This window comes from Dipodomys ordii, unplaced genomic scaffold (assembly GCF_000151885.1).
Source record: "Dipodomys ordii isolate 6190 unplaced genomic scaffold, Dord_2.0 Scaffold97, whole genome shotgun sequence".
Classification (NCBI taxonomy): Eukaryota; Metazoa; Chordata; class Mammalia; order Rodentia; family Heteromyidae; genus Dipodomys; species Dipodomys ordii.
The window spans coordinates 10,623,771-10,650,377 of NW_012267313.1; the positions used below are offsets into that span (position 1 = coordinate 10,623,771).

The 26,607-nt window shown below is 39.6% G+C and overlaps 1 protein-coding gene across 1 annotated transcript in view; it reads right to left on the reverse strand.

The window, feature by feature from the left end:
- Txlnb (taxilin beta) overlaps window positions 1-26,607 on the reverse strand; it is a 43,307-nt gene that overhangs the window by 10,983 nt on the left and 5,717 nt on the right. Inside the window, exons 3-7 of the mRNA XM_013026792.1 lie at window positions 21,769-21,860; window positions 16,924-17,094; window positions 6,655-6,849; window positions 3,927-4,046; window positions 635-709 (exon numbers count right to left, since the gene is read on the reverse strand). Of these exons, the coding sequence (XP_012882246.1) occupies window positions 635-709; window positions 3,927-4,046; window positions 6,655-6,849; window positions 16,924-17,094; window positions 21,769-21,860 (653 nt within the window). The remainder of the gene's footprint in view (window positions 1-634; window positions 710-3,926; window positions 4,047-6,654; window positions 6,850-16,923; window positions 17,095-21,768; window positions 21,861-26,607) is intronic.

Below are 26,607 nucleotides of genomic sequence, written 5' to 3' on the forward strand. Positions count from 1 at the left end.
ACACACACCAGTTTAAGAACTGACAGTTATAAATTGTACATCTCAGCAGTTTGCCTTTTCTTCTTAATTTGGTAATGGGAGAGGGAAGAAATAGAAAATCTGCATAGGCAGGTGATAATCTGGACCGTGGCTTTCTGTGACTGGCCATTTTAATGGCCTCATTCGTCCACAAACCTTTGGCTCCATGTTCTTGGTGCAAAACATCTTCTTTTCATAGATGTAATACTATATTTTTATTTCTACTTAAAAATAATAAATATGGGGCTGGGAAGGTGGCTCAGTGGTAGAGCACTTGCCTTGCACGCATGAGGCCCTGGGTTCGATTCCTCAGCACCACATAAGCAAAAAAGAAAAAAGCCGGAAGTGGCGCTGTGGCTCAAGTGGTAGAGCGCTAGCCTTGAGCTGAAGAGCTGAGTGACAGAGCCCAGGCCCAGAGTTCAGGCCCTATGACCAGACCCCCCCCCAAAAAAAATAATAATGAACATGAGGTTGGTTTTTATTTTTAATTTCCACCCTCTGTCCCCACATCCTCTGTCATCTGTGAGGCAATGTGCGGAGGCATCTCTGGCCCTAGCCTCATGGTGAGGAGGAGTAAGGTCAACATGAACCAAGATGCCCTGTTACCCCACTTTACCTGAGCCTGTAGCACTGTCTCTTGCTCCTTCAGCACTTTGGCCTGAAGTTTCCACTCTGCTGCCTGGCTCAGCAACTGGAAAAAGACAGAATGCAAGGGAAGAAGGTCAGATTGTTTTTTTTAATTATTGTTTCTTTGTGCTGGTGCTGGGGCTTGAACTTAGGGCCTGAGTGCTGTCTCTTAGCCCTTGCACTCAAAACTTGTACTCTACCACTTGAGCCACAGCTCCACTTTTGGTGTTTTTGTTTGTTTGTTCACCGGAGGTCAGATTCTCCCAAACTTTTCTATCCTGATTGGCTTTGAGCCATGACATTCAGAGCTCAGCCTCCTGAGGAGCTAGGATCACAGTCATGAGCTCCTCAGTACCTAGCTTTCAAATTGTTTTTAACCACCATTTGCCTGCAATTTGGGTAAAGCCTAATTTCTTTTATATTAGCCAGATTATATCTTGTTTGGAACTTAAAATAATCTGAGATAGCTAAAAAAAGTTTAACAGTTTTATTTTTTAAATTTAGATTTTTAATAAAAAAAACTGGCATTTTTAATTTAAACAACCCTTTCCCAATCAAGGATGAATCACACAAAATTCAACCTTCTACCAAATTCTGGAAGATTCTCTAGCCATCCTCTTCAGCTAGCATCCATCTCTTCTTCCCCATCTCTTAAGCCTCTTCACTTGGGTGTGACTGGCAGCAGCTGTGCTTTATATGATCGCAGCAATTCTCCAAGACTCTGAGCTTCGCTACAGTGAGTGCAATGCGGTAAGAGATTTATATTTCATCTTTGTGCCCCATTCCTGATACACAGTTTCCAAAATGCATCTGAATGCGCTCAGGGCACATTAAAAGACAGATCCTTCTTGGGGAGTAAGATTTAAGAAGTATAGGGTGGGAACAAACCCTTTGCTTACAGTAAATACCCAGGTATGCTTTGGATCTTGGAGTTCCATGGATTGTACTTTGAAAAAACAGAAATTTGGTCAACTGTTCTCAGTCCTGCCCTGTGGTAATTTACAAAGCAAGATGCTTCACCCCTCTTCTACAGGCAGAGACCTCCAAACCTGGTCAGAAGTGAGCCCTGGAATGGTTGATTGTGAAAGGTACTTTTAGCACCGCATCCATGTACACTTGTGTAACAGATATTATTTTAGCTTAAGATGTGTATCAATTTATTTTTTAAAGCTGTGGCCTTTGCATTGGGTTAGATACAATGCACAATCTATGATGTGCCATATAAGACTTCTAGTTGTTATTCAATAAAACAACCATGCTATCACCTAAAGCTAATTATGAAGGGCCCCTGATTGGTCTTAGGAGCGGCTTGGAGCAGCTGCAAGTAGACGTGCAGCGGTCTTTTTGAACCAACCAGGTAGGACTGTTGTCTGTGGCCTGGAGGGAACCAGGTGATTCTATTAGTACCTCAGATGTAGTACCTCACCACGCTCCTAATGAAGTGGTACCAGCTGGAAGCCAAGCACATGACCAGCCTTGAGGCCTCAGGGAGCCTCCTATCTTTGACTCACATCTGCTATTTTGGTTAGCCAGGTAGGAAAATCTGATAGAGAGCTTGCTTCTCACTAAGGCTGTACCCCTCCCTGCAATCTGCTCTCCAGGACCCCTCACCTGCATCTTTGTCTTATTCTCCCTTTGCCAAGTCTCATATATGCCATAGAAAAGTTCAGCCATCCTGTACGAAGCATATGTTATCTAAGAGGGTGTCTGTTTTCTTGGATTTTGAGGCATGATTGAATGTTTTCTTTAAGAACTAGATTGGATCCATTTCTTAGAGTATAGCTTTCTGTTATGAAATAGCTACACATTTAAGTTTTCCAAAATTTCTTCTTTGGAGGGTGGTTCCATGTGGACTTGAAGCCCAATTTTGTCACTTAGCAGTGTGTGGCCTTAAGTTGTGTATCTTCCTTGAACTTTGCTCTTTTCACCCTAAACTTTTAGGAGATGCTTAGGATTAATGAGAGCAGGAAATATGACCACCACTTAGCTTCGTCAGCTCCAAATTTAGGAGTCATCCTTGACTCTACCTTTCTTCATGATCTTGTTGGTGTTACAATAACTTTTATCCATCTCCATCTTTCCATCTCAGCTGCCAATTCCCCCAGCCATTTTCCACCCAAAAGCCCAATGAATCCATTACAGATGCAAAGGATTCTCTCATTCCTTTTCCTAAAACTTCCCATTACTTTCCCCACTATATTTAGGATAAAATCCAAACTACTTCTTATTTTGTTTTAGACACTTGCTATTGTAACTCAGGGTCACCTCAAATTCACTGTGTAGCCCAGGATAGTCTTCTTTCTTTCTTTTTTTTGTCAGTTGTGGGGCTTGAACTCTGGGCTTGGGTGCTATCCCTGCGCTCTTCAGCTCAAGGCGAGCACTCTACCGCTTGAGCCAAAGCACCACTTCCAATTTTCTAGTGGTTTATTGGGAGATACGAGTCTCACGGACTTTTCTGCCCGGGCTGGCTTTGAACCGTGATCCTCAGATCTCAGCCTCCTCAGTAGATAGGATTACAGTTGTGAGCCACCAGTGCCTGGCCCAGGATAGTCTTGAACTCAAGATCTTCCTGACTTAACACCTTGAATACTGGGATTAAGCATGTATCACCATGAATGGCTCCATACTATTTTCTAAGCCCTGCAAGACAATGTAGCATTGATACTTGCTTACCTCTGCAACTTCACTGTAAGCCTTTCCCCAGTGGTTAACTTACTCTTCCTTACTCCCTGACCATTTGCTATTTGGGGAGTAGGTCAGGCTTGTGTCATCACAAGCCTAACTGCAGAGTCTGCGGCTGGAGACCACGCCCCAGGTGGTGGCCCCTAATTGAGTAGGGCTTACCTCGAGAGAGTCCTCCTCCCCTCTGGAATCACCCAATCTAAAGTAGATCCTCTCCTTTGGTTCCTTCTCAGTTCTACCTTATTTTCCTAATAGATAACAGTGTTCTCTCAAATCATTGCCTGCCTCTTCCTAATCAGAAACTCCTCTGCCTGGAGGGAGATAACCCTTCTCTGTCTTGTTTGTAGCTACACCCCAATACTCAGTAGATGACAGGTACATAAGGTGCTCAGTAGATGACAGGTACATAAGGAAAAAATCATTGAATAGTTGTTGAGTATTTGGGGTGAAAAGTGGTGTACAGTGCTTTGTACTATGCTGGCCCAGTTAGGACTCCTTCATCCGTCTAGTGCTCTCTATCTGTGATTGTAAACGACTTGGCTAGAGCATCTCTGACACCAGGGAGACCAGGTGTGCACGCCAACTGAAACGATATGTACATATTCCTTCTCTCGACTGTGCCGCTCCTCTGCTTCCTTCATCAGCTCCTGGGCCTGCTCAAGTTTTGCATCCACCAGCTTCTGCTGCAGTTCTCTGTGCTTAAATATTCTGTCCAGATGCTAAGAAAAAATATAGAACACACAGAAAACATAGCTTATTGTTGGTGCTTGAAACAAAAAGAATTCACAGGAACCCAAGTGCTCTGTTTTGAGATTTAACAAGGGGGGGGGCAGAATAAATGCACTTGCATTGCTGCATGTGCAGTGGTAGACACAAGCGTCGAGGTGCCAGAGTTCAACATGCCAATGCCTGATTTAGACCTTGTTATTATTTTGTGTATGTGCATGTATGTGTATGTGCATGTGTGTGCATGCATGCATGCCAGTTCTGGGACTTGAGCTCAGGGCCCAGACACTGTCCCTTTTTCTATTCAAGGTTAGCATTCTATCATTTCAGCCACAGGCTCTGCTTCCAGCATTTTGGTGATTACTTGGAGATAAGAGTCTCAGGGACTTTTCTTCCTGGACTAGCTTTGAATCACAATCTCAAATCTCAGCTTCCTGAGTAGCTAGGATCATAGGCATGAGCCACTGGTGCCTGACTAAGATCCTAATATTATTTTAAAAACATTACTTAAAAAAATTTAAGTAGTTGGGCTGGGAAGGTGGCTGGTAGAGTGCTTGCCTTGTATGCATGAGACCCTGGGTTCGATTCCTCAGTAGCACATAAGCAGAAAAGGCCGGAAGTGGCGCTGTGGCTCAAGTGGTAGAGTGTTGGCCTTGAGCTGAAGAGCTAAGGGACAGTGCCCAGGCCCAGAGTTCAGGCCCGTGACTGACCAAAAAAAAAAAAAAAATTAAGTAGTTGATAGGATGTCATTATGGTAGCCACCACAAAGATCTATACAGTGAGTGACAGAAAACTGTCTTGTAGTATTTTGGCTCTTTTAGCTACAACATTAACATGGGTATCATGCTTAGTATCTGCACTATGGTGAGAAAGGTGTGAGTTACCACCACGTGGTCCTTGTATGTAGGAGTGAGTCCCAGGTCCCTGAATTCCACTCCGTTGGTCTGATGGGTTGGTGCTGTCCATTGGATCTGAAATGGCACTCAAAGGCCATGTGTTAAAAGCCAAATGTCTAACTTGCTGGTAGTGAGGAGTGGCAGAAAAATGTAAAAGGTGGGGCCTGACTTGTGAGTGCCCCGAAGTGTACTGTGGACTCTGCTCCTTTGGATTCCTCTTTTGCTTCCTGGCTGCTTTGACATGAGCATCTTTCTGGCTCCACATTTCTCACCATGATTATGTGGCCTTGTCACAGGCTCAAGATGAGTGGGGCCGATGGAGCGTAGACCAAAGCCTCAGTGCTCTTAAGTCAAACAGATAATAGGAGAAAAACAAGGAGGAGGTAACAATGCTCATAGGAAATGTACTCATTACCTTACCCATGTAACTGTAACCCCCCTGTACAGCATCTTTACAATAAAATAAAAATTTAAAAACACACAAAACCCAAACCTCTGGGTAAATGCATTATAACACACATTTGTTACAGCCACAGAAAGCTGACTAACACAAATGAAGATGACAAAGTCAAGGGCCACAAAAGAACAGATTTGTGGATGTGCAAATTCACATACCTTTTGACCTCTGGACTTGCTGGATAAAGTGAGGTTTCCACTCTACCTCATTGAGAAGACTTAATCATGAAGATGTTCCCATCATCAAAAAGAGGCCATGTGAAATTCTGTCCCTGGGCTTTACGGGGATCAGATTGTGTGGATATACAATTGGTATACCGGGGCTTCCCATCTGCAGCTCTCTGAAGAGTGTGGCCATTTTCTTTTCACATCGTCCCCTCTTCTTTATCTGAACCTCCATTCTGAACTAGGCTTGCTAAAGTGGTTGCAAGGCATTTTGGTACACTGTGAAGCGTTTCCTGCTTACCAAACTACTGGGACCATATGCTCTTGGCTCAGTTCCTTTTTTTTTTCATAGAATATTGCCTAGAGAGTCACTTTGACTATGTTATGTTATATTTTAAGGCAGATGTAAAATTTGGCTAGGATGGGGAAAGGCATATAAGCTTAACAAATTCCTGAAAGGGCCATCTGGGGTCTTAAGAACATCGGAAGTATTAAAAAATAATCTTAGCTTTTGTGACTATAAGTGATTTTTGCCTTTGAGCCTCCGCTTATCATATACAAAATGAAAAAATATAGTTTCTTCTGGTTGATTTTAGAAAAGGCTGAGACAATTAAATGACACATTGTATGCAAAGTACAGCACTTAGCATATTGCCTGACAAAAGTAAGTGCCAAATAAATGCTATCATTATTATCATTGTTACCTTTTTAGTGCTAGTATTGGCTTGTAAGCTCTGTAGACTACTACCTCTTGATTTAGATGATAGAGTGATTTTTATTAAGAAAATGAGAGGTATTTTTGTCTATATAGAGAACATTTTTAAAGGGCTGGGAAATATTGTTTCCAAGCCTTCCACTTTCTACTTACTGCCTTTACAGTGATTTCAGTTTTGAAGAAATCCAGTTTGAATTTCAGCCAGGCATTTTTGTAAGCACCATCTGTCTGGATGTAAAGGAAATCCAAGCCTCACCATTCATCAGTCAAGAGGGTTGGCCATGTCTTTTGTTATTAAGCAAGCAAGCTCCCCACTTTCACAACCCAGAGCCATGTGCAGTTCTTCAAAAGGCTCGATGTGGTTCTCACCTCCTCTCTGAGCTCATACTGATCGATGATGCTTTTCAGTTTTTCTGCAAGCTCCGTGTTCTCCTGACAAAGCTTCATATTCCGCTCACTCTGTTGCTCTATCTGAGCCTGGATATCTGTCAGGGTAGTCTGGAAGTGACTTGTGATTTCTTTCCTTTTCTCTTCTTCTTCACGTGCCCGCTGGAGGGTTTCCTCCTGTGAATAAAAAGCCAAATGTTTTTGTTGTGCTGGTGTATAGGCTTAGAGAATGCAGGATAAGATCACCATGAGGACTCAGTATACTGAGTAAATGAAATTTTTTTTCAGTCCTCTCGAGCTGAAGTTACCCTGTCCCAAAATAAATATATGAGCAGAGGTTTTGGCAGTTAAGTGCACAGTCACTCAGAGCAGATGCTGGGAGGACCTTGAATTTGATCCTGGTGATGAATAGGCTTGTTTTAAAGATGATGTGTCCCCTGCTGGGTGAATGAACTACAGTGATTCTGACAAACAGGCACACAGTTTTGATCTCTTCACTATGGAGTGGGCAAAAAGGCAACTTGACTTTACCATGGAGGGGACAGATCATGAGCTCCTTTTGTTCCTATAGAAAGGTACAGGGAGAGGAGTGATAGAGCTAATATTCCTCTATTTTTTTTAAACCATGTCATATTAACCACACAATTGTCATGCCCAGGTTTTAGAAATATGTTATGCTAATGTAAACCTCTTCATAGCAAGAAAGATATTTTCATCAGAAAGCTTAAAAAGGGAAATGAAGACAGATATATGTCAATAAAAGCTTTTCAAAAATAAAAAAAGGAAAATTTCTAAGTAAGTTGGATATTTTATTTCTGGAAGAAAAACCATTCTGTGTGTCACATTGAGTAATTGAAATATTCAATGTAGCATTTGAATCAAAAGTAATATTAAGTTTTAAGTCTCTTTAACTCTAAAATAAAACATCTGATCTCTCCCTGATCCTTTGTTAACAGAGAATTGTAAATTAGTTTTTAAATTATTTTTGTTCTCTTTTTTCCCCAAATCAAAACTCTCCATTCTTTGGTTACCATTAACAATATACCCAATTTCCTGCTACATCTATATTGAGAATTATTTGCTTTGTGATTATTCCTCTCATTGTTTTAGAATAAAAGGAGTTGATCTTGGTACATCATACCAAAGATAGACACTTACACTGATGACAAATGATACACACATTTTAGGATTCTTTTCAGCTCTGATTGATTGTTAATATGAAAGCTTGCTTCATTGTTGGCAAGTAAAAATATACTGCATTTGGTTGCCTACCAAGTTCAAGTTATACAATGGGATTTTAAAAAAGAAATAATTACTTTAGCAGGAGTAATTGCACAAATCTTTATTATAATAGAATAATGTGATCAAAATAAAAACTGATCCTGAAAATATGTGCTCTGGAAACCTTTTATCACTGGGTTTTCATCTTTTCTATACAATTAAAACATTTCCTATCTCTGACCTGGTCATCAGTTTTGTAATTCAGTTATGTTATAAACCTTTGTCCAGCAATAACTCCTCAGGGATATTGTGTAAGGTAGTTCTGCTTCTGAATATGAAGACATGAACTGTATATTATTTCCCTGCAAATGTCTACTATATATATTTTGCTAAAAATGACTATTGCTATCTGTTAAGAGCAATTCAAGATGCATGCAATAATGACTGTCATCTCATTGCTTCTGATAAGATTAGAGATCAAGAAATTCTGAATTACAGGACTACATACAGACCATGATCTGAACTCTAGTTGAATTGATAAAGACCCCATCCACAGGAGAGTCAGGGAAGCTGGCTACCAATAAAAGGACCGATGTTAGGATGGCACTAAACTCATGGCAAACTGTGGAACCACACTCAATCTTGGCCACAAAATGTACATCTTTCATTTCTCTCTCCTCTCTCCTCCTCTTTTCTTTTCTTCTTTCTTCTCTCTGCTATCTTCTCTCCCCTCTTTCCTTCTTGTGTTCCCTTTTTCTTCCCTTCTCATTTTTTCTTTCGCTCTCTTTTTTTTGGGGGGGGTCCGGTTGTGGGGCCTGAACTCTGGGCCTGGGCGCTGTCCCTCAGCTCTTCAGCTCAAGGCTAGCGCTCTACCACTTGAGCCACAGCACCACTTCCGGCTTTTTTCTTTTTGCTTATGTGGTGCTGAGGAATCGAACACAGGGCCTCGAGCATGCAAGGCAAGCGCTCTACCACTGAGCCACCTTCTCAGCCCCTTTAGCTCTCTTTTTTGAGAGTGTTTTACTATGGAGCCCAGCCTGTCTCAAACTTTTGATCCTTATGCTTTAGCCTTCTGAGTGTTGGTATTACAGATTATATCACCATATCTCGCTATCATGTTTCTCAATGACATAAAAATCTAGCTGGGCACTGGTGGCTCACACCTGTAATCCTAGCTACTCAGGAGGCTGAGATATAAGGATTGTAGTTTGATTCTAGTCTGGGCAGAAAAGTCACCACGAGACTCTATTTCCAATTAACCTCTCAAAAATTGGAAGTGGAACTGTGGCTCAAAGTGGTAGAGTGCTAGCTTTGAGCAAGAGAGCTCGGGGACAGCACCTAGGACCTAAGTTCAAACCTTACAACCATGTAAATAAATAATTAAATCTAGAGATGGGAAGCTTAGATTGGTAAGATTGCAATTGAAGGCCAGATTGGACTGGCAAATCATGAGACTCCTTTCAAATGAAGAGCTGGACACAGTTGCATGCACCAGGGCAGGAAGACTAAAATAGGGGACCTCTAGGCATTGCGCCAATCAGGAATCCAGGCTCTATCTCAAAAATCACCAACACAGAAAAGTTTGGAGGCTGTGTCTCAACAGTAAGTGTGGGTGGAGGGGGGGGGAAAGAAACTTCAGACATCATAATAAAAAATTTGATTAAAATAAAGATTAATTAAAAAAACACCTCAGCAAACCAGTGAATATGCCTATCTGGCAAGAGTGGCGTCTTGAGTTCAGTCCCCAGTACTGAAAATAAATACATAATTTAGCTATATCTTACACATTTGAGTTCACTGATAAAGAATTTGCAATCATTTGGACAGTGAGACAAGATTTTGTCTTTTAAAACCAAGTACCTTATTCAAAGTGAAAAAAAATTAGTAGCAAATAAAGTTGAAGACACAGTCTGGAATTAATTTTGTAGCCACTATCACAGATCTTAGAACTGATGCTATGCCTGGCACATAATCCATAGGTACTCAGTTAATACTTAACTACTCGAGCTGGGTGCTGGTGGCTCATGCCTGTAATCCTAGCTACTCAGGAGGCTGAGATTTGAGGATCACGGTTCAAAGCCAGCCTGGTCAGGAAAGTCTGTGAAACTCTTATCTCCAATAAACCACCAGAAAACCAGAAGTGGTGCTGTAGCTCAAGTGGTAGAGTGCTCTCCTTGAGCTGAAGAGCTGAGGGACAGTACTCAGGCCCAGAGTTCAAGCCCCACAACTGCATAAAAATAAAAAATTAACTACTTGACAAATTATTAATTTTATGTAGACAAATGAGTAGCTTGGACAAGATGATGACTATTGTCCTTTGCACACTAAAAATCCTGTGTTATGATATCAAATGTTGCTTATTTTCTTACCAAATCTTTTTCTTGAGATAACATCTCTCACTAGGCAGGTCTTTCACAATATTGTTTTAGACTCAACTTTGATATGTCAAAGATAGGTAGTATTTTGTTAAAATTAGCACATTATACTTTCATTGTTTTTGTTCCCCCCTAAACTCTTCTAGCTTGTTAAGGTTTTGTGTGAGTTTTTACCTTAATGAAGAAACAGTGAAGGTTAACGTTAATGATGGTAGGAAGATATCTGGCTATGCATTGTCTTCCTGGGTCTTCCCAGGAACAAATTCAGGAGCTGACTCTGTCTTACTAGTATAGCCAGAAAGGTCATACCAGGTTGGACTTTCTCAAGATCACATCTATAATTTCTGGACTAAATAATGCAAGAAACAGCTATTTAAACACTGGGAAAGAAAGAAAATCAGACAGTCCTGGAGGCAAGTTGGCACTTGCCAGTAAAACTTTTCCTAGGAAATCTACCCTGCTTCTGGTCTGCAGAACAAGAGGTCAGAATGCTAAGCAATTATAGCCACAGACATGGAGGAGAGAGTTCCAGGAAGAAGAGAGGGAGAGGGAGAAATCAAAATGCCATGAATAACCCTGGCTCAAAGCTTTGATTCTGAGCCACACCTATTGTAGAGTAGACTCAAAGCAACCCAGCTTAGTAAAAAACAAAAAAACAAGAACTGAACGGAAGAGCTAAGTTACTGTCCGAGAAACAAAGAATTGTAGCTTTAATTTAGCTAAACTGATTGGATGGGGAAAAAAGTCAACATTCTTCAAAGGAGTATAATTGTTATGGTTTCCCTAGCAAGTTTGTACCCTAAAGATTCATGTTTTGAAGGACGAGTCCCCAACTGACGGGCTTTGGGGAGGTTATTTCTATCATGAGGGGATCAAGTGGACTCATCCATTGATGAGTTTATAGCTGAATAGCCTGTTAGGAGATGAAGCCTTTTTGGAGAAAGTAGGTCACTGGGCGTGGCTTTTTGTTTCCTGGCCACGGCAAGGTGGAGGAACCTGCTCTGCCACCTCAGCACAACCCAGAGACCGTGAAGCCAGTCACCACAAACTGAAACCATGATCCCAAGTAACATGTTCTCCTTTAAGATGATTTCTCTAAGGTATTTCATCACAGCCAAGAAAGGTCAATGCGATGGTGGAATCTGTTCTCCAGGACATCAGTCACAATATCCATGATACAATTGGCAATGGCTTGACACATGAAAAGCTAAGAAAAAAGTGACTACTTATCAAAAGAAAAGACAGAGTAAGCTTATTCTGCAATAGTCTCAATGTGGAAATAGCAGAAAAAATTTTAATTTTTGTTGGTCGTGGGGCTTGAACTCTGGGCTTGGGCACTATCCCTCAGCTCTTCGGCTCAAGGCTAGCGCTCTACTGCTTAAGCCACAGCGCCACTTCCAATTTTCTAGTGGTTTATTAGAGATAAGAGTGTCACAGACTCTCCAGCCTAGGCTGGCTTTGAACCGTGATCCTCAGATCTCAGCCTCCTGAGTAGCTAGGATTATAGGTGTGAGCCACCGGCACCTGGCTAAGAATTTTTATATAGGTATTATAATGCTGCTCAGTGATGTAAAGGAAATATATGGTCTCAATTGATGATTAATTAAATATTATGGAATCAGAAATTTAAGGCCATGATAGAGATTAGAGGAAAAAAGCAATGAAGGTGAAGATAGACTAATAGAAATGATGAAATCTGAAGATACAACAGCAAGACGTACAGATGACCAATGCAGTGATAGACTCTAAGAACATTGTCAGACACCCTGTATTCATATACTGTTTTGCAGAATGGGAACTTCTTTGTGCAACTACTTAATAATAATAATAATTAATAATAATATAATAATAATAATAAATGTTAAAAAATAAAAAATAAAAGCCAGCCTGGGCTGGCTTTGAACTACGATCCTCAGATGTCAGCCTCCTGAGTAGCTAGGATTACAGATGTGAGCCACTAGCACCCAGCTCAGTTTTTCATTCTTAATAACACATTTGAAGTCCTGCCAAAGCAAAGTGACCACTATGTTCTTCCTCTTGAAATTGGATGGACAGTGACTCTTGTGATAATGATACTCCATGATTTTTGAGGCTGGGTCATAAAATGTACTGTGTTTTAAATATGATGTGACTGTGTCCCCCAGGGATTTATATGCTATATGCTGGTACCTCAGCTTGGTGGTGTTTACAGGTAGTGTTCAGTAGTGTAATCAGAGATGGTGTTAAGAGGTGGGGTCTAGTGGAAGGTGGTTAAGTCATTGGGGGTGCTGATTTCAGAAAGCATCAGTGATGGTTTTAAGGAACGCATTAGTTCTCACGAGAGCAGGTTGATATAACCTCAGGTCACTTTAATACTTGGCTTCTTCTGCCTGTGGGTTTTCCCCTCCTCATTTCTCTACCATGTTGGGATACAGCCAAAGGCTTTTTCCTTACCAGAGACCCAAATAGATGAGGCCCCTTGATCTTATATTTCTAGCTTCCCAAACTGTTGACGAAATAAACTTCTTTACTTTGAAAAAAAAGTATCAAAAGACACATATGGACTTAGAATCAGGAGACAGAGAAGGGAGATAGGGAGGGAGGAAAGAGAATAGTTGAAGAAATAATGGCTGAAAAATTCCCCAAATTTGATGAAAAACATCCAGATACAAAATACCTAACAAATACCAAGTGTGATATATATGAAAAAAACTGTTATTGGTCATAAAATAGTTAAGGTTCTGAAAGCCAAAAATCAATAGAAAGTATAGGGAAAAAAATCAATTGAAAGTAGCCAGATAATGAGATATCATACATAGAAGAATAGCAACTCAAACTTATTGTTGATTTGCATCAGAAACTATAGTACACAATTTATATAAAAGCTTAAAGAAAAACTGTAAACAAATCCTGTCAATGTTGAATTTTATAGCCAATAAATATAGTCTTCAGTAGTAAACTTTTTTTAATTAAAAAATAAATTTTTTTGTTGTGAAAATACCATACAGAGGAGTTACAATTACATGGACAAGGTAATGAGTACATTTCTTATCAAACATTGTTGCTTCCTCCTTTGTTTCCCTTTACCATCCCTTCCCATCTTCCGCTCCCCTCCACTCTCCCCCCCCGCCCCCCCCCGTCTTCCCGTCAAAATTGTAAAGTTCATTTTTTGACATAATGTCTTGTACATCTCATTGTTGCAATGGGTCCACCTGTATCCCTATCTAAACAATTTGTTTTTTCCCTTCCCCTCCACAAGTTATACCAACATCAAATACAGTGAAAACAGGGGTTATACTGTGAGGGAGGGACATACAAAGCAACAAAGAAATCATCTTATAAATAGGTTAGAAACAATCGCAAGAAAGAAAAAAACATTTTAGTCCTTATCTCGGGGTTCATTTTGCCTAACATCAACTTACCTGACCATTTCTGCATGCCTCAGACATTTACTAGTAATTGCTAATAAGGGAAACCATGGGACCTATGTTTCTTTGGGCCTGGTTTACTTCACTTAATATAATTTTTTTCCAAGTCTTCCCACTTTTGGGCATTTATCCAAATGATCACAGACAAGACCACACTAAAGCTACCAGCACAACTATGTTTACTGCAGCATTATTTACCATAGCTAAGATATGGAACCAATCTAGATGCCCCTCAGTAGATGAATGGATCAAGAAAATGTGGTATATATACACAATGGAATTCTATGCCTCCATCAGAAAGAATGACATTGCCCCATTTGTTAGGAAATAGAAAGACTTGGAAAAATTATATTAAGTAGTAAACTTTTTTAAAAAAAAGACATTTTAAACATAAAAGACAAAGGGGGGCACAAAAATGGAGGGAGGGTGAACAAATGCAGGCATGGTATCCAATATGCATTATGTAAAAGATGAATGAAGCAATTTATGGGCAGGAATGTAAAGGGGAGAATGGGGGAAAGTGAAGGAAGAGGTGACATTGCCCAAGTAGCATTGTACCCATCACCTAACATGGGATTGTAACCCACTTTTGTACAACTCCTTAATAACAAAAAATAGAATATGAAAAAAAGACAATCAAGAGAATTGATTGCTAGAAGAACTGTACCATAGAACAAGTACTACCACAAGTTCTTTAGGCTGAGAGTAAATAAAGGTATCAGGAATGTTAACTATCTTGGTACTTGTAAAAAGATAGTTTTATAGTTTAATTTTTAAAGGAATATGCATGATGGTTAAGAAAACAGTCTAACATCATTGTGTATACGTGACAGCCATAGCTTAATGATATAAAAGTAAGATCTCTTTAGTTGTGATGGTTCTATGTGTTGAGTTGATACAGTATTGAACTCCAGGTAAGCTATGAAATGTGAAGAATGTAGATTGTCATCACTGAACAATAATGCAGAGATAGTTTAAAAATCTAAGACATTAGCCTAGTGCCTGTGGCTCACACCTGTAATCCTAGCTACTCAGTAGGCTGAGATCTGAGGATCACGGTTCAAAGCCAGCTACAGTGGGAAACTGTGCAAGACTCTTATCTCCAATTAACCACCAGAAAACTGGAAGTGGCTCTGTGGCTCACATGGTAGAGCACTGGTAGAGCTGAAGAGCTCAGGGATAGCACCCAGGCCCAGAGTTCAAGCCCCATGACTAACAAAAAACAAAACAAAACAAAAAAGTAAGATATTAAATATAATTTAAGAATCCTTAAATGGCAAATAATCCAAAGGAAGACTGGAAAAGAGAAACAGAAAAGAGAGGTGGTATATAGTAGACAAAGAATAAAATGGTATTTACCATGGCACCTGCCATTTCATCCAATCACATCAATCTTTATATTCTATATTAATGGACTGGCACTGCAATTGAAGGAAGATATTTGCAAATGAAAAGGAGCAAAATACAACTATTTACTCCCTATAAGAGATATTCTTTAACTTATAGACCCAGTTCTAATAAATGGATGAAAGGAGATAACTTGGGGGAAAAATGAGAGTAAGGAAACTAAAGTGGCTAATTTGGTATCAAATAATGTAACTATTTAGACAAAGGTCATTATCAAAGTATATTTCATAATGATAAAATGGCCAATACATCAAGGAGACAAAACAATCATGATTGAGCATATACTTAGTATCAATGCTTCAAAATACATGAAACAAAAATTGATATGGTTGAAAGAAGCAGAGTGTTCCAACAATTTTCTAGGGTAATTTTTGTTAACACCCATTCCTCAGCAGTTAGACATGACCTAAAGCTAATTGTTACAGAGGAATACAAATGCACAGTAAGTTGCCCAGATACTTATTAAGGGAGACCATATGCAAATGGCTATAAAATTTAAACAGTAATTCTAAACAAAACCCATGGGTCAAAGAAAAAAAAAAGCGGAAAAGGAACTAACCAGAAATACTTTGAATTTGAATCCTAATTCTGATGCTTAAAGCAGTCACAGCCTTGAATGACTGATCTGGACTGCCACTTCATTAGAATGGAGATATAAGCACTCACGGGTTGTTTGTGAAGAATAAGGCGCATAGCACAATAGCTGGTGTAGCAATGCTACATCATTTCATCGCTTGTAGCCATGAGCCATGACTGCAGGAATGTAGACACACTGCCAAGGTCTTTGCCACTGCCACCATCCTACCTCTCTGTGTCATCATAGGGCCCAAGCTGCATCATTCTTCCTTTAAATCTCCTGATTGAAACATTTCCCACTTGCTTGATTTAATCTGCACGTCCTCACTAGATGACATTCTCAAGAGTTTGGAGACTCAGCGAAGCAAAGAAAACCACATATGGATGCCTATCTTAAGCAGAGGATAACACCTCCATTTCTAGGCCCTTGCTAGCCTGGGTTTCTCAGAGTCCTTAAAGCCATCATCTCTTAAAGTATCTCCTTTAATCACATGCGCTAATAACTACCTCACAGAAACATTAGTGTCTGGTTAATTACTGTTTGTTCAGGGCTTTGAGATCTTCCACTGAAAGGAAACTATGGACAAAGACAGCATTATTCTAGAAGGCCCAGCGTCTTATTTTATTGAATGGAGCTAGTGTCTGCATGTAATCAAATTAACCACACTGTTAGGGGCTTACGCTATAATTAATGAACCTTGTGCAGACAGAAGTGATCAGTCTATTATTTTTAGTTTGAATAATTAAGTCTGAAGAGTCCCTATGGTTTTTTTTTCAAGTAGCTCCTCCCGCCCCTCCCCGCCATGGCAGATAACTATTGACATTTTGGCTTTCAATCTCACTTTCTCATATCAATTAGCTTTGGATCTGTCTCATGTCATGTAGCATTTAGTATAATATGAAATATTAAAATTTTGCAAACGTCTTAAATAGTAAACCAAGGGCTACCTTATAAAATACAACATAGTAAGAAGGGGAAAAAGACTTGCCTTTATTTTATAAAGGACCTACTTTGTATCAGGTACTTATGGATTCCTTAAATATAGAATTTTACCTAATTTTTCCCCAACCCCAGAAGGAAGTTCATAGAAATACTCAGTTTATCAGTAAGAAAAGTCAAGGGTGAAAAATGATGCATTGAAGGTCACAAACAAGCAAACTCAGTGCTTTCTGATGGTTGGACTCATCTGTCCCTGGGTAGCAGAGGCCTGTGTCTATGCAGCCTACAAGCAAACATGTCATTAATCCAGCAGGGGAACACATACCTTCAGCGTCTTATTGTGTCTCTGTAGCTCTCGGCACAGACTCTCCAGTTTGCTTCTAGCGAGGATCGCTCTGCTGTGCTCGCTTTGTAACTGGTCCTTTTCTTTCTGGATTTGTACCAGTTTTTTCTGCAGGAGTTTTAACTTCTTTTGCTCAGTGCGATGTTCATCCAGCTAAAGGTGGGGGGTGCAAATGAGAATGGAATTGGAGTCTTGAGGGTTGACAGAAAAGAAGCAAACCCTAATGATCACTAAGTGGACACACACCTTTGCAGTACTTGTAGACAGTGTTAACATAATAGCTAGAGGTTTTCTATGTACTACCAGAAGGAGTAGTCTCTTCTTTGATTTGCCCTTTTTTTTTTTTTTGGTTGTCTTAGGACTATTTTTCCTGAGTTCAACAGTATAGCTAGCAGGAAATATCTCAATCTGTAAATTGCCAGAATTTGTGATAAAACCTTTCATTCAAACAATGGTCAACAATTTGCTTGGATTATAATTCCCTTCTACTAAGTCCTTCTCAAAACAAACTTGTAGTGCTATTTAAAAAAGGAAAGAGGAAAATGGCCTACTGGTGAACAAAAGATGAATTTTCTTCTTTATAATTTTAGGCTTTGGATATTTTGGGTGTGGGAAAGGAGTAGAAAAAAAAAAGCATCCTTCAAACACCTAAACATTGATGAATTGTCACCAGAGTCAGAAATAACCACTGCATAACTCAACAACATGGAACACAAATATCTGTTTCCTGCCTACCCAGCCCCCACCCTCTCTGTGCTACAGCAAAGACACCACAAGCACTTGTTTCTGGTAATCGCAGATGGCATGTGAAATGAAACCAATTTACCCCTGTACTTTCCATCCTGAGATGCTAAAATTCTAGGGTAGGGGTGCCAGATAAAACACAGGACACCTAGTTAAATTTAAATTTCAGATATATAAGGAAATGTTGCTAAGGGCAAATGTATTCCAGATATTAGGTGAGCTATACTTTTACCATAAAAGTGTTTATTAGTTATTGGAAATGAAAACTTAATGGATGCATTTTTTATTTTCTAAATTTGATAACATCATCATGGAATACTAATCCAGATTAAGGGATCAATCTTCAAAAGCCTTCAGAAAGACACTAGTACACTGTTGGAATGTCAGTTCCAGAGAGACCAACGGTGTGGCCACAGTCACGCACCAGCCTTTTGTGTGTAACTGTGTGTTCATTTAGTGCCTGAATGGTGCCTAAGCCAGGAAGGTCCTATGATGTAGTACCTATGTTGAAGGTACAAATGATGAGCTTGTTGGCTAATAAAAAGAAAAGCCATGGAGAGCTCTCAGGTACCTCTCCAGACCCCAGCTGCTCCTGGTACCTCAAAAAGCCTGATGCAATTGCATACACATACCACATGTGTCTGCTGTATGTGTTAGTTTGAAAATGTTTTGAAAAGGAATTCATTCTTTGTGAGCTATATGAGCATTGACATTTTGCTTTATTCATTTCTTTCTGCCACACTGAAATAACCATTATAAAATGCTTGCCAGATTAAGCAAAGGGTATATACATTTGATATCTCCATACACATGTATAATTTTTTACTTGCTAGGGAGAAATTAACTTGGGGGGGAACAAGAACCATGTTACTAAAAATACTGACTGAAATTTATATTTCTCTTGGAAGTCGCTGATTTTTTAAATTATATTTCTCATGCTAAACTCCTGTTTATATGATAGATATGTTCTTTGACTTTGTACCATTATTCCACAGTGCTGCAATTGATTCATGTGATTATATTGGGATTGTGAATGCATTCTTCCTTGGAATTTACATATTGTGATTCTTATTATGATTTAGACTTTACCTTTTGAAGATTAAAGTACATGTCAAGGCTTCTCAACTTCAGCACCATTGTCATGTTGGATCATGTATTTTGTATTGTGCAAAACAATGTACATTGTAGGCAATTTAATGTCACTGACACCTACTCACTATATGCTAATAACACGATCCTGTTCTGACATCTAAAACCATCTCCAGACAGATACTTGTTGACCCCTGGAAATGAGCAAAACTGCCTCTGGTCAGAAGGAAAAAAAGTGTTTTATAAGTTGGAAGATTGATGATTTGTGCTTGACTGGTTAATATTACAATTATACTGAAAGATCATACAATTGTAAAAGTTAGCTGGCTGTATTTTGGTTTGCTCTAAAATAAACCCTTAACTTTTCTGATTTTTTTTGGTAGATAATTACGCTCATAATAATTCAAACTTATGTGAATGCATATGAGTACCTGGGATTTCTTAATGAATGAATGAAAGCGAACATATTGTAACTGGATCAACCTTCGCCAAGTGCTGGCTTTGGCTGCAGCTGACTGTAGAATTGTAACAGGCATATAGGACTTTATCTACAATCTTCCATGTTTTCTCTCTTTATTATGAAATTACCAAGGTAAAGTTAATATCAAATACTAAATTAGAATTGTACTAGTGTTATTGTTTTATGTACTTTGAAACTTTAAAAACTTTTAATTACTTAAAAGGAAGTACCAAAAATTTGAATTTAAGAAAATTAAAGTACTTTTTCTTGGGCCACTCTTTTTTTTTTTTTGGTCATGGGGCTTGAACTCTGGGCCTGGGCACTGTCCCTCAGCTCTTCAGCTCAAGGCTAGTGCTCTACCACTTGAGCCACAGCACCACTTCCGGCTTTTTTTCTTTTTGCTTATGTGGTGCTGGGGAATCGAACCCAGGGCCTCATGCATGCAAGGCAAGCGCTCTACCACTGAGCCACCTTCCCAGCCCCAGCCTTGAACTTGCAACTTTCCTGTCTCAGTCTACAGATAACTGGAATTATAGTTATATGCTACCATTCCTGGTTTAATGTGACATAATAATTATAAAATATGGCTATGAAAATTGTAAAATACCTGAGAAAATATCTGTCATATGAGCCAGGAAAACCAGATACCAGCTAAGATGTATCTTTAGCAGAACTAGAATGCTCTTAAAAAGCTGATGTTTTAGATGATGGGATTAGAGTTAAAAAAAAAAGTTTTGTGTATTCATTGTTCTTCTACCACCATAATGTAATTGGTGGATTACAAATAATTCAAGCCAGGCATTGGTGACTCATGCCTATAAACCTAGCTACTCAGGAAGTGAGATTTGAGGATCATGGTTCAAAGCCAGCCAGGGCAGGAAGTCTATGAGACACATCTCCAATAAACCACCAGAAAGCCAGAAGTGGTACTATGACTCAAAGTAGTAGGAGGGAACCAATAAAGATTGCAGGATTAAAGTCAGAGTGAACAACAAAAAATGCAAGTCATTCACTCCACTTAATTCACAGGCTTAGAGAATTTGTGGGCCTGAAGCTTAGTCAGATTTTATGGTATACGTAAGAAAAAAATAATTAAGGAGGAAGAATAAAGTCTAAGATCTTCTAGAGACCCTAAAAAGTGAGATGACCCATGTTGGGGCTTCTTTACCTGTAAAATAAATCTACCTAGACATGGGAGGCATTTCAATAAACTCCCTGAAGTAAGATTTTCTTTTCTTTTTCTTTAAAAAATGTGAATGTGGGCTGGGAAGGTGGCTCAGTGGTAGAGCGCTTGCCTTGCATGCATGAGGCCCTGGGTTCGATTCCTCAGCACCACATAAGCAAAAAGAAAAAAGCCGGAAGTGGCGCTGTGGCTCAAGTGGTAGAGTGCTAGCCTTGAGCTGAAGAGCTGAGGGGCAGCGCCCAGGCCCAAGTTCAGGCCCCATGACCGGACCCCCCCCCAAAAAATGTGAATGTACATGTGTGTGGATGTGCTTCTCTCTCTCTCTCTCTCTGCATATGTTTGTCAGTATTGGGGCTTGAACTCAGGGCCTAGTTACTGTCCATTAGCTTTGTCATTCAAGGTTGGGACTCTACCACTTGAGCCACAGCTCTGCTTCCAGCTTTTTGGTGGTTAATTGGAGATGAGAGGCTCACTTTTCCTTTCTGGGCTAGGTTGGAACTGGGCTCCTCAGATCTCAGCTTCCTAAGTAGCTAGGATTATAGATATGAGCCAACAGCACCTGGCTAGCGTTAAGTTTTCTTGGAATATGCAGACCTAAATTTCATTTTCCTGTCACTGGCTTCATGTCTGGACACCTTCACATCTCAGCTGCGAGTTTCCTCTCTGTGTGTGCAAGTATACAAACCTTAGAGAGCAGTCATCTTCATCTCAGCAGGCATGGGAGACTTTCTCACTAAGCCCCTCCCCCTTTCTTCCATTGGCAGATTCTAGAGCACTATGCAGATATTCCCTGCAAGAAGCCTATCTACTGAGAGTGTGGTTGCCTGTGGAAGACCTGGAACTGAGCACTCAACCACCCATATTGTAGGGAAGGGAAAGAATGGAAGAAAAGTACAGAAATGGGCCAGACCAAACAAGTATATTCCAAGAGGGTGGCATTTACCTCATTCTCTGTTTTCCTCTCTTTTTAACCCTTAGAAACCCTAAATATGACAACTGGATGAAAATGTAAGCTTTGCTTATCATTGTTCTGGATATATTTCTGTTTTGTTTTGAAGTAAAAAAAGAACTTTAAAATATTCATATTTTTCATTTACTTTTCTCTCTCATTCCCCGTTTCCATTGTGTAAAACACCATTAATAACAGAGCAGGCTCGAATCCTCTTTTCTTCCTTTTGCTGTGAGTTCTTTTCCTTAAAGATGATTCTTCTTTTATAAATTCTATCTTTAGCTTGTGTGAGGTAACCAGCTCTAGTCTAGAATGAAGTACAAAAAATCTAACAGTCTCCTTTTCACAGCTCTAACAAGAGACTAGATATGTCTTCCCAAAAGAACTGATCAAAGATCTTACCAATTCAGCATACTTCTTGAATAAAACCTCGAGCTTTTCTTCAGGTGTTTGCAGCTTGTTCAGATTCTGCATTAGCAGGTTGGCTTCTTTGCCTTAAAAATATAAAGATGTTTTAAAACATGAATGTTGAAATTGTAGTCAGTTAACATGAGTTGGTATCTCAGATTGACTTACTACCAATCCTGGCCAAATCACTTAACCTATCTGAGTCTCAGATAGACTGCTTTTGAGTGGGGATTAGCTGGGAAGTTTGTGATCGTGTATGGAGTACAGGGTCAGATTCATGGGAGACTGGATAAACGTCTGCTATAACAATAGATCAATTGCGTCCAAATTCTCAACTCCAACCTTGTTACTTTCCCTCCTAAACCTTAATTTTCAAAAGATACACAATGCATTAAAACACTGACTTAATGAAAAAATAATTATCTTTTCTAAAATTAATTTTTTAAAAAAGCAAAACAACTTCGTGATGAGCATGCAACAGCCAGTATGAAACATGCACTTGCTAGAATTACAGCCAAAAGCAGAGAATCTTGGCAGGATAGTGCGCTGGGCTCATCATTCCCCCTGTGTTCTCTCAGTACCCCTTGTTCCTCTTTATTTGGGAACCAATTCTCTCCTCTCTGTGTAAAAGCCCATGCATGAGGCTTGCATGGTAATAATTCTGATCATATTTTCTACCAAACAGAATAAAATGGATAAAAAAGGGAAACAGTGAAGATAGGGAAAGCTGTTTCCATAAGTCTTTTTGTGTCCTAGCTTTCTCAGACCTTCCTTTCTCCCATCCAGGACTTAATTTCTGTTGGTGGTTCCATTTTTTTGTCCCTAGATGGGCTTCAAAACTACTTTAAAAACTCATCATAATTATGAAAAATGAATTTCAGGCTTTTCTTTTCTTTCCCCATTGTTCTTCCTTTATTCAGAATTTTTCTTCTGCGATGTCTAGACATTTTGCCAGACCTAGGGCTTGAACTCAGGGCCCTGGCACTATCCTGAGCTTCTTTTGTTCAAGGTTAGCTCTCTACCACTTGACCCACAGCACCACTATCGGCTTTTTCTGTGTATATTGAGGAATCCAACCCAAGGCTTCATGCATGCTAGGCAAGCACTCTAGCACTAAGCCACATCCCCAGCCTCTGTCTAGACATTTTGTCTTCAAGATTTCAAGCAACCATTCCACGTTGGGAGGAAGGTTTGGGACACTAACTCCCACATTTACTGCTAATGATATCTTTTCAAGCTGTTCATTCAAGATGGAGGAACTTTCCTGTCCTCAACTCTCTGTGATACTTCTCTGTCTAGTAAGAGCAGGGAGTCACGCCACCCAACAGAGCTCATGTTTCCTGATATAATTCTATGGAAGAGTGCTAACAACTTTCCCACCTTTCCCCCAAGAATAGATATTGTCCCCTTGGCTAGAATTTGCGCTTTCGTCTTGGTGAGGCAGAGAATATAGAACTAAGGTGGAGCCGATCACAGATGGATGGGCCATACTTGTGTATAAAACTTAGTCGTTGTTTGCCTGAAATTCAAACTTTACTGGGAACCTGGTATTTTTATTTACTAAATCTAGCAATACTACCTTGAATAAAAGAAAGTTAGGTACAGAAGGAACTTCAGAGGTCATCCAGACAGTTAAGTCTTCTAGATAAAGTAACAAAAGCCCAGAAAAGACCAAAATTACATAATCAGATTGGCTCTGATTGAATCTAAGGTGACTCTTCTTGTTTTAAATCGCTACATTTCTTTGGTGTGGGGGAAACCTAGAGAAGTAATGGAAACTTCTGGCCAAACATTTTCCACTTAGCTGGCATTTTGTGTATCTGGTAGTTTAGGGATCTTAAATTGGGAGCTTCTCATGCAATTGGAGTGGACCTTGACTTATTAACTCAACCAATGATGTATTTAAAATATTAACAGTCACAGAGGAAACATTTTTACAAATCCAGAAAGAGTAGTAAGATACTGGCACATTCATTTCCTGCCATGGTCAGAAGAGATCATCAATAATCACTCAAGACATACTTTTCTCTTGCATCTGTTTCTCTAATCTGCTCTCTACTCAAATTCTGTCCTAAGTTCTAGCTTCCCTATGTGTCATGAGTCTTTGCCAATTCCTCTTTTCCTTATATTCCTTTGATGTTCTATCTTTCCTTCTAGAACATTTAGCATCAGCATCTAAGCCACAGGATAGTATCCTCTCAGAGTATAAAGATATCACCCAAAAAGGATGAATCAGACCATCTCAGAAGTCAGTCTAAGAAAGGCTAAGTAAATGGGTGTCTGAAGACACCACAGAAATACCAGCTTCTTAACTAGAGACCTCTCAGAAGGTGGTATAAAATTCATCTGTATCTGGTGTGGGTGGGTAAAATATCCCACCACAGATATATTTCTTTGGCACCAGTTGCTCAGAGAAACTACATATCTCTGCAGTCATGGAAGTGGCTCTGAAAAGCTTTCTTTTAGTAATGTAAATAGGTGCAGTGAGAGTTGTTCTGTTCAGGAGAGATCTAACAAGATTGGGATCTGTCCCTTGGTGCTAACGGATCACAATGCATTACTGTCACCTGGAACACCCTTTACTTGGGTTAGATCCTCTCCTCGACCTTCCATAACCTGTGCTACCATTCTTCCCCACAGAAGCTCCTTATAAGGATTGAGCCATCTTGCTCTTCTTTAAGTTTCATAACCCCAATGCTTGGCGTGTAATAAAATTCTTAAGTTTTCTTTCCCCTCCTATATCTGTTTATTTCATAAACTAAAAGTATTGACACTTCAGAGAGAAAAGAATAATTGTGAAACTTCTCAGCATCAGGAGGACAAGATCCATTAACTAAGCTACAGTCCAGTTCTCTTCAACCAACATACCAGTTGTTTCTAATACCTTGATCCTGCTATGCTGATACCAGTTCCACCCCCTTGCCTTCTTTGTGACTAATCACATCAAGTCACTGAGTATTCTTTTTTTTTTTTTTCCTTTTGGCAGACTCCTAAAGTCCCTGGGCTTTAATTTCCCTGTCTATAAAATTAGCAGGTTGAGTAGATAGATTCTGAGCTCAGAATGGACCTGGGCTTTAGCTTTGTTTCCTCAACCCCCAGGTTTGTGCTTCAAACCTATGATTTTCTATGTCATCAGTTACAAGTGAAATAGCAGAAGGTATATTATATGATATCATTGTCTTGTGCTTGTTATTATGTGGTGCTTATGCGGGCAACATAAGGTTGTAAAGGGAGTCATGAGTAAGCCAGTTCTGAGCTTGCGCAGTGGGGGTGAGGGAGACAAGGGGGACATGTTAGATATTAATGGGACGTGGCAGGGAGCTGGCAAGACTCTTTTCTTTCTTTCAGTTCAGATATCAAGGGGAAAGAGACTCTACCAGCTAAAAAGATTTAAAAAATGCTCCCAACTGCGTCAGGATTTGGTGTGTTGATTGTGGGAGAATACACATCCTCTATTGGAAAAACAAGTCCTGAATGCTTGGGTTGTAGATTCAGCTGTGAAAAACCACACAAGGTCATCCTGATCCAGTAAGTTTAGGAAATGACAAAATTCATATCTATTTTCGTATCCATTATTATTTGGCAATTGTGTAATTGTAATTATTTAGTAATTGCATAATTATAAAGTGTGTGCATGTGTGTGCGTGCGTGTGTGTGTGTGTGTGCGTGTGTGTGTGTGTGTGTGTGTGTGTGTGTGTGTGTGTGCTGGTATTGGGGCTTGAAACCCAGAGCCTTATGCTCTTGATTGGCTTTTCTGTTTAAGGCTGGAACTCTAGCTCTTGAACCACATCCAGCTTTTTAATTTTGTCAATTGTAGGGCTTGAACTCAGGGCCTGGACCTGTCCCTGAGCTTTTCTGCTCAAGCCTGGTTGAGTGTTCTACCATTTTGAGCCACAGTTCTACTTCTGGTGCTCTGGTGATTAGTTGGAGATAAGTTACATAAAGTTTCCTGTCTGGGCTGGCCTCCAACCTGGCTAGGATTACAGGTATGAGCCATCAGCACCCAGCTATAGTTATAATCTTAATATATATTATAAAATAACTCATGGAAAAGAGTTTAGAAGCCAGAACTGGCTACTTTGAACTCTACTCCTCTTTTCCTCATATCTTTCCTTTCAATATGGCATACTCTACAGAGATTCCTGGGTGAATGTTTTGAATTGATAAGATAAAATGGTTAAGGATATGCATCAGGAACATACTGATTAGAAACACTTGAATTTGTTTACCTCTGAAATAAGTGTTTATGGTAACTTGCTATGGAAAATTTAATGCCATTAATTCAAAAGGACATGTCTGAGATGTTTTGATTAGAGAAGGAGACTTGCTCTGCAACAAAGAGCAACTTCATTATCTTAATATTAAAAAATCTCTCTAGATTGATTCACAGGTTGTACTTTGGAAATAGAGTAGATTTTTAAAGATTGATCTCTCTATTGAGTGGGTCAAGTAGGTTATTGGGGGGTATTATTTAGCCCTTCAATGATTTTTGTTCATCATAGTGCTATCTTACTCAAATGTAGACATACTTCAGGCCAATCTATTACTGAAGTTTGAACCTAGTTTGAGCCCCAATGCCTATTCATTCTCCCAGTCTCTCTTCCAGAAACAAATAAGATGTCACTACTTCCCTTGATAAGCTATCCATCCAGCATGGAAGACAGTCGTATGATTGCTGCAAAACATTTAATGGAGGATAAAAGTTCAGCCCAGCACAATGAGAAAATTATCACCTAATGATACTGTCAGCGAAATTTCACCAGGAAAGACAGATTGGTAGTGGGACTTTACTATGTACATTAACATCTTTTCAGGAGAAAGTTAACATTCTCA